The sequence below is a fragment of the Lolium rigidum genome, chromosome 2 (genome assembly GCF_022539505.1).
Source record: "Lolium rigidum isolate FL_2022 chromosome 2, APGP_CSIRO_Lrig_0.1, whole genome shotgun sequence".
Classification (NCBI taxonomy): Eukaryota; Viridiplantae; Streptophyta; class Magnoliopsida; order Poales; family Poaceae; genus Lolium; species Lolium rigidum.
Genome location: NC_061509.1, coordinates 110,150,789 through 110,159,265, shown reverse-complemented (window position 1 = coordinate 110,159,265; position 8,477 = coordinate 110,150,789). Strand labels below are relative to the sequence as shown.

The following is an 8,477-nucleotide window of genomic DNA, read 5'->3' as shown; positions in this document are numbered from 1 at the left end:
GTTCTGTGAAGGACCCGACGCCAAAAAGAGAGCCATTCGTCGCTAAACAGAGCCACCATTCATCAGATCCATCTACACCACAAAGACGGAGATCCACCACCATGGTTCATCCACTCCATCTCCAATCTCCTCCATAGTCATCGCCATCACCATTGTAAAAGAGATCTCCTTGAGGATTGACGACCATTGTAAGAATATTGTGGTTTCAATCCAAGTATTTGCCACAATGATTTCTATCTTTGTTATTGATCTTGATATTATGTGTGAGTAGTCCCCACGGGCTGCGGGTTGGCGTGAATCCTCGCTGCGTTTATGTGCATCTAATCTTATAATATGTGTAAGGATTAAATATGAGTTTTGCAATCTTGTGTGCTTATCTCTTTGCCTTGTTTCGATGATCTGAAGTACCCATATCATTCGGATCGATCAAGGCAAGAAATGGGATGAGTGGAGAACGGTGTGCTACCGCGAAACCTCAGTGACAGAAAGGGAAAAGTAACGGTACATGTTTAGTGATTCATTCGGGATCACGGCATAATCATCTAGCTTAATGCTTTGGTTTGTATTCATATGTTTAATAATTGTTGTTGCTCGTGCCTATGAGGACAATGGTTGGACCAAGAGGCTCTTGTCACCTCTGGCTTTAGGGGCAAGAGTATTTACGGATGTGCTGCTCACAAATCTCTTATCTCTATTTTATTTGTTACACATTTGTGCTTCAATTATATATGTATGCATAGCTGCAAGAGAAACTTAACCCTGGCTTATTTTCCATCATTGAACACAACCCCCTTAAAAGTAAACTGGATAGGTCCGGTAAACATAAAATCAAATTAACTAGCAAGTTTTGTAGACGTTTCCTTTACACCATTTTAGCAGTGCTTCCCAAGGTTCGATTAAATCTAGATCTACTAGGGAAAAAACTTATCATACTACAATCTGTAATCTGGATCGAATGTATCAATCATCATAAACTCAAATATAGATTTGTAGGCCGGCAGAACAGGGAAGCCACGGGGTAGAAGTCCTAGAGCTGAAAAATAAATGCTTACTAATTATATGGCTATTCAAAACCATACATGAAGATGTGGTATGGCAGGAACTAATAAAGAATTAATACCTACACTCCAAAAATGTTATGTCAAGTTAAATAGAATGCTGCATATTCCTCTTTTGGGAGTAGTGGATGACTTCTTCAATAGATACGGCTTAGGCACACATTTTTGGGAAGATATGTGGCTAGATGATGAACCGTTACCTCTACAGTACCCATCGATATATAATATTGTCTAACGAAACCATGTTTTGGTGACTGATGTTATGTACCCTAACCCATCAAATATATGGTTCATTCAGAAAGGCATTTACCGCAAAAAAATGGACATTGTGTTACATTTAGTTTAGCGGTTGATGGGTGTGCATGTTTGGGATGGTGAAGATGTGTTTTTTTAGAATCTAACCACGCTAGATGCATTCACAATTAAATCGATGTATCTAGACTATATGAATGGTCATAGGGTCTTCTTAATAGAATATATTTGGAAAATAAAATTACCACTGAAAATTGGATTTTTTACGTAATTTTTTACATCGCTGAGTCATTCTAACAAAGGATGATGTAGCTTAAAAGTTAAAATGGTAATATGAAGTATTGTTTTTCTCTCAAGATGAAACAATCAACATTTGTTCTTTAATTGTCCTTTGGCTGAAATAGTTTGGCGTATTATTCATATAACCTTTAATATTGCTGCTCCAACTAACATAAGGAATTTGTTCGGCTTAGATGTCACTTTCAGATTGGTAACGGCTTAGGTATGTATTTTTGGGAAGATACGTGGCTAGGTGATGAACCGTTAGCTTTATAATACCAATCGATATATAATATTATCTAATGAAAACAAGTTTTTGTGACTGATGTTGTGTACCATAACCCACCAAATATATGGTTCATTCAGAAGGGCATTTACAGCAAACAATGGACATTGTGTTACATTTAGTTCAGCGGATGATGGGTGTGCATGTTTGGGATAGTGAAGATGTGTTTGTTTATAATCAAACCACGCTAGATGCGTTCACGATTAAATCGATGTATCTAGACTGCATGAATGGTCATAGGGTCTTCTTAATGGAGTATATTTTGCAGAATAAAATTACCACTGAAATTAGATTTTTATTTAGTTTTTATATCGCAAAGTCATTCTAACAAAGGATGATCTACCTTAAAAGTTGGAATAGTAATATGAGGTATTTTTTTTCTCTCAAGATGAAACAATCAACATTTGTTCTTTAATTGTCCTTTGTCTGAAATAGTTTGCGTATTATTCATATGACCTTTAATATTGCGCCTCCAACTAACATAAGGAATTTGTTCGGCAATTGGTTGCATGGTGTTAATAAGTAAGATAAAATACAAATCTGCGTGGGGGCATTAGCTTTACTATGGGCCATATGAAACATGAGAAATATCTTTATTTTTAATAGATTAAAATAAATACTTCTTTGTGCAAGTTATCTTGTTGCCTACGCATAGGATCTGTTGGTGGTCTTATCTTCAGCCGGAGAAGCAAAGGAAGGATATGGATAACGGGTGCAGCCATTTGGAGAGAACTAACGGGATAGTGCGACCGGTTCGGTTGTCGACCTGTCAATAGAATAGCTTGTTGATATGTTAGTTTTTCTATGTTTTATTTAAGTGGCTGATTCTTCAGCGAAATTTTTGTGATCCATGAGTTGTAATAATTTCTTTGATAAATGATAAGATCAGTGATTGGATAAGATAAAGGTCATACATCATTTGATGCAGAGGATAGGGTGCATTTCCCCTTTCAAAAAAATACTTGATTGAGAGTCGATTTAACATTGTAGATCTTAATAGCTTTTTTTATAAACTTGATCAACTTTACAGTGTTCGATTTTGAATCAAATATTTATATTTTCATTGTAGAAATGGAGGGACTACAACACCGGTTTCAACTCGAGAGCTATGTATATGGGAAAAAAGAATTCCTGGGAGTCCTACAGTTGGAAGATTAGACAGCAACCACCATACATTAGACGAATTATCTCGCCCCTAACCCTCTCGCCCCCGTGCGGCGGTCCCGCGCTAGGGAAGCCGTCGGCACTCCTCCTCGTCTCGTACGTGCCCCCCCCCCCCGCCGCCGCCCAGGCGCGGCCAGGCAAAGCCTTGGTGGCGTGGCAGACTCTCCTCGGTTGTGGACCAGTGGGCACGACTACGGTGACCGGCCATGCCTTCCCTGATGCAGCGGTGCGGGGAGGCGTCGGCCATTGCACCGATCTGCAGGCGGCGGCTTCGCTGGTCTAAGGCATTGCTACGTGGGTGGTGAGGCGCTACTGGGCCTCTCTTTCGTCATGAGGAATCCTAGGGCAGCATCTTAGGCATGGCAGTGGCTATCCATCTTCTCCGTCGAAGGTGGTCGGCCGGATTGGGGTTTGTTGTGGCGATCTCCTGATCTCACATCTAGTCCTACCAGCGAGTTGGGGATGTGCGGCTGCCGGTGAAAACCGTGCTCCGACCCTGCTCGTGGCGGGTGATGGTGACGTCACGCGTCGTAACCCTCTTGAAAGCATCGCCGTTGCAGTATGCATCTACTCACTCGTGCTGCTCTTGGGGAAACCCTAGATCTGGGTCTCCCGGATAGGACGATCTGCGTCGTTCTACCTCTTCGGGCATTGATTTTGGAGCAGCTGTTGGATAGTGGTGGGCTGCGGTGGTGTGGTGTTCATCTACCGCGTCGACGATGGTGAGTCTCGACGGCGTCGCGCAACATGGTATCGTTGTTGAATGCGGGATGATGAACGCGCTCAGGACGGTGGTGCTGTCATGCGGCATGGTAGCGTCGATGGCAGTCCTGGCGAGGTCAATGCGGTGATCCCTCTTGGGGATGGATTCAAGAAAGACATGGGTAGCGATTTCGCGACGTGTGCAATGGCGTGCGCTGAGGGTCTGCTTGACTGGTTATGCTTTTCACCCGCCAATGGGCGATTTGGGAAGGCATTCGGTTTTAGATGATGTGCATGGTGGATTGTCAGGTACTGCCATGTTCATGGTCACCCCCTTCATCGCTCTTGTAGGTATAGCGAGTTGTCGCTAGAAAGGTGGCTTCGAGTTGATCTTTGTATCTCCCTTGTAAAACTTTGTAAATAATGTACTCCCTCCGTTCAAAAATACGTGTCTCAATTTTTTCCAGATACAGATGTATCTATATCCAAAATGAGTCTAGATATATTTGTATCTAGATAAAAGAGACACTTATTTCAGGCCGGAGGTAGTAATAAAGAAAAGATGTGCACATCTTTTGGATGCATAGGCTTGAGCTATGCTTCCATTTCGGAAAAGAAAAAGTTAAGAGATTAGAAATGCTGAGGAAAATCAATTGGTAACTTGAACGCTGGTTTAAAAAAGTTGATATATGGGAATAATGTACAAAAATATGACACGAAGAAATGTTACCCTACTCCTACATCCGACATGACTCGCAAAAAAATACCATGCCTACAAGCAAAATATGTATACGCTGCTGTACTAGCGACTACACAGGCGGCAAAGCATCATCAGCCGGCAGTTCCGTCTCTACAGCCGCCAATTTTGCAGTAATCGTCCTCGGTGGCGACAGGTCGCAGCGGCAAATAGGGCACGTGGTGTGCGAGTGCAGCCACATGTCGATGCACTCCACATGGAAGAGGTGCTTGCACGCTGGTAGCTGCCGCACCATCTCGCCGTCCTCAAGCTCCTCCAGACACACGGAGCACAGCTCGCCGCTCCCGGACTCGAGGTCGCCGCCTCCCTCGGCGCCACTGGGCGTGTATGCGTACGTGGGCAGCGCGTCGATCGTGCTCTTCCCGAGCCCGAACTTCCACGCCCGCGGTGGAGCGCCCGCCCTAGCCTCCTGCTCGTCGCCGGTGCCGCCCGTCGGCCTAAGGCACTCTACGATCCCGAAGGCAACCAACGCCAGACCGGCGAACACGAACGCCTTCCAGACGCTGACGGTGGCGACGAGCACGCAGAAGACGAGCATTGACACGAAGGACAACGCGACGCCGTACCACGCTCCACGCCGGCCGTTATCTCCGCGGAACCATATCGGGAGCCTCGCCAACAGGTTAGACATGATCACTAGCAGCTAGCGTTGGTAGTAGCCCTGTGAAATTGTATGTGCTTGAAGTTTTACTGGAGCTGCACAGGTTGCCTTGTGGGAATTGTGGTGATCTGAGCGGCAAGAAATAGTCTGCGTTTGAGCTCGAGAATTAGAGCATGGTGCTAGAGATCGAGCACGGCGGCGGCCGCCTGTAGCTGCCTGGCGCGCGGAAGATAAGTTCGGTGTTTCTTGACGAATCAAATATTTTGAGCTCCCGATTCTCTGGTCAACTTTCAGCCGCCCGCCATTAGCCTATTGTTAACGATAGCATGGCAAATGATACGGCACGGTGGAAAGCGACACTGTCGCCGACACAGAAAGGATTACTCTCTCGAGCACACGTGCAGGGAGTAGGACCCTACAAAAAAATGTTTAGTAGAAAGAAGGGAAATGGATTTCAGAAGGAGCGAGGGCATCTCCAACGCTGCAACCCAAACGAACATGTTGAACCATCGTTTTAAACTGTTTGGGTGGACACGCGTGTTATATTGTGATCCAAATTCATATACTAAAGGGAAGCTAACTTCTGACGAGCGGAGCAAGACCGTCGTCGGTAGGCTTGCGAAGGGGGGGGGGCCGGGGACGGCAGCCCCCCGCGGTACGGACGCCACCGCCTATATATACATCTTGTAAGCCGCCGGCTAGGGTTTATCAGATTATAAGATAACCCACGGGTTTGTAAACACTCCCCAATATAGTGAAGTTTTTATGGCTGGCGCCCGTGGTTTTTTCCCCTTCTGTGTTGGAAGGGGTTTTCCATGTTAAATCTCGTGTCTCCGCTGCGTTTTTCTTTATTGTTCTTCGTTATTTGCTTGTCGCGTTATAACAACGCGGACAGCGTCCCGCGTACGCGTGTCCGTTTCGGTCGCATGCAGCGGCCACCCATTTGCCCATTTGGTCTATTTCTTTGGGAAATAAGCCATTCGGCCACACATACTTATAAATAATATCTAAAATATATATGATAAAATCAAATAAAATGTGAGCATGATGAAACGAAATGTGTCATAGTTTGAACAAATATAAAAAATGCAAATTGAGATTGTCAACTCAATTTGTGCGATCTAGGATCTCCTTCTGCCTCTTCTCAAACCAAGATCTCTTCACCTCGTTCATGGCGGTCAAGTCGGCGTTCATGATCATGTGGTCCTCGGCTTGCCGTTTCAGCTCAACTTCCTTCTCCTTCAACTCCACCTCTTTGGCCCTAGCCGCTGCAATGAGCTCCAATACTTTCTCTTTGAGCTCAATTTCCCTAGCCTTCGTCATGGCCTTCACCTCTTCAATCTCAAGCTTCCTCTTTTGGGGAGTTCAACTGTGGCATAAATTGGCTGCAGCAGGGTGAAAGTTCAGAGATGGTAAACCTAGAGGGGGGGTGAATAGGTTTCTACAGATTTTAATTCTTTCTTTGCAATATTAGGCTTTGCGGAATATAAAGATGAGCCTAATGCAAACTAGGTGAAACAACCTATATGAGGATACAAGTAACTCAAGCACGAAGGCTCTCACGAGCGATTATATCACAAGTAAGGAGTTCGGTTAGAGATAACAGATAGCACGCGGAGACGAGGATGTATTCCCGTGTTCCCTTCCTTTGCAAGAAGGTACGTCACGTTTGGAGGGGTGGAGGTCCCACGAAGGATTCCCCACGCCACGAAGGCTCACCCTATTCTCCGGAGCCTATCCCACGAAGGAATAGCTCTCTCACTTGTGGTAGACTTTGAGGTAGTCTCCAAACCTTCACAATCTTGTCACGAGCAAATCCACAGCCCGGATGCTTCCGGACCACTCTTGCCCACCTAGGATTTCCAAGGAACCGTAGAGAGCAAGCTTCTTGATGAATACAAGGGGGAATGAGATTTGGCTTGGTAGAACAGTAGATCGGGTCCTCCTCTATCGTTTCCCCGGAGGGATTTGAGTTTGGGTGGAGGAGGAGGGAGATCTGAGGCTTTTGGTGGTTCTAACAATGGAGTATGAGAGAGAGAGCTCAAGAATAGCTTGTAGTGTAGTGCCTACCCCTTCAGAGGTAGGAGAAGGGTATTTATAGTGTCACTTGAATTCCGGCCGTTGCTCACTTGCCACGTCAGCAGATTCCCGAGAAACCCGGTCAACCGGATCTATCATCGGACAGGCCGGCGCCGAGGCCGGTCAGACCGGGCCAGGGACCGGATCGGCCGGTCCAAACCGGGCCGGCGACCGGACACTGACCGGGCGAACGCCCACCCTTACTGGACTCTGCCCGGTTGGCTCAAGCGCTGGAGCCGGTCGGCGCCGGGCTGGCCGGTGCCAGGGCCGGACGGACCGGGCTAGGGACCGGCCAAACTCTGAAAATCCTTTGTTGATTTTTCATCGAAGTGGGGGGTCTCCCATTGCCTTCTTGTTCCATTGATACACCATTATACCTCTTTGGATAATACCTGGGAATCATCTTGTAGATATGTATTAGTCCAAATACTCTAGCACGGTGTCATAGTTACCAAAATAATGGATAAGGGTAAAATACCCTTACAATCTCCCCCTTTTTGGTATACGATGACAAACCGAGCTAGAGTCACATATAGATATTATGATAAGCTTTAAACCTTGATTCCATATGAGATATTGAGACAGCTCCCCCAAATGTGTGCACTTGGAAAATTTTGCGTTTGAATTCAAAGTGCACCATTTGTGGAATATGAGAAGCTCCCCCAATATCTTTAGGAAACAAGCATGGTATGGACATGTGCATATCAAGATATATAAGCATAACACATAACCATCCCAACATAGAGGTTAATCATATAAGTACACCATACACGAATTACTTAAAGTAGCAAATGGTTCTTGGAATGAAAATCAACCAAATAAGCACAAGCCAAATAAGAAGCAAATAAAATGTCAAGCATGGCTTGTGCAACCAAGGAACCCCGTGATCCTAGACTCTACTCTCTTCTCCCCCTTTAGCATCGGAACACCAAAAAGGCGAAGAGAAGAGTAGGGATGCTAGCGCTCCCATCAATAGAACTCAGTCCCGGCGGGTGGAGAGCTGCCATCACCATCATCATCATCCTCTTCATCATCATCTTCATTGGACTGGTCCTCGTCTTCATCATCAGTGTGTCTATGTCCAGAAGTATCAGGGTCCTGAGCATACCGAGGAGGAAGACCACCGAAAGTGTACATGGAGGGATCAAAGTTCTGAAGCATCTCATCAGTAATGGGAGGCATCTCCCAGTTAGGTGCATGCACAGGCTCCATCTCAGGGCCAAGAGGAGGAACATGGGCATTCCTTGCAGCCATGAACTCATTTTGGCGCCTCCTTGTCTCCTGGTTCAAAGCAAGACT

At 45.7% G+C, this 8,477-nt stretch overlaps 1 protein-coding gene across 1 annotated transcript; it reads right to left on the bottom strand.

The window, feature by feature from the left end:
• Positions 1-4,550: 4,550 nt before the first annotated feature.
• LOC124690030 (RING-H2 finger protein ATL39-like) lies at positions 4,551-5,129 on the bottom strand. Its single transcript, XM_047223473.1, has one exon. It carries the CDS (start codon positions 5,127-5,129, stop codon positions 4,551-4,553), a length of 579 nt encoding a protein of 192 aa, XP_047079429.1.
• Between the last annotated feature and the right edge of the window lie 3,348 nt (positions 5,130-8,477).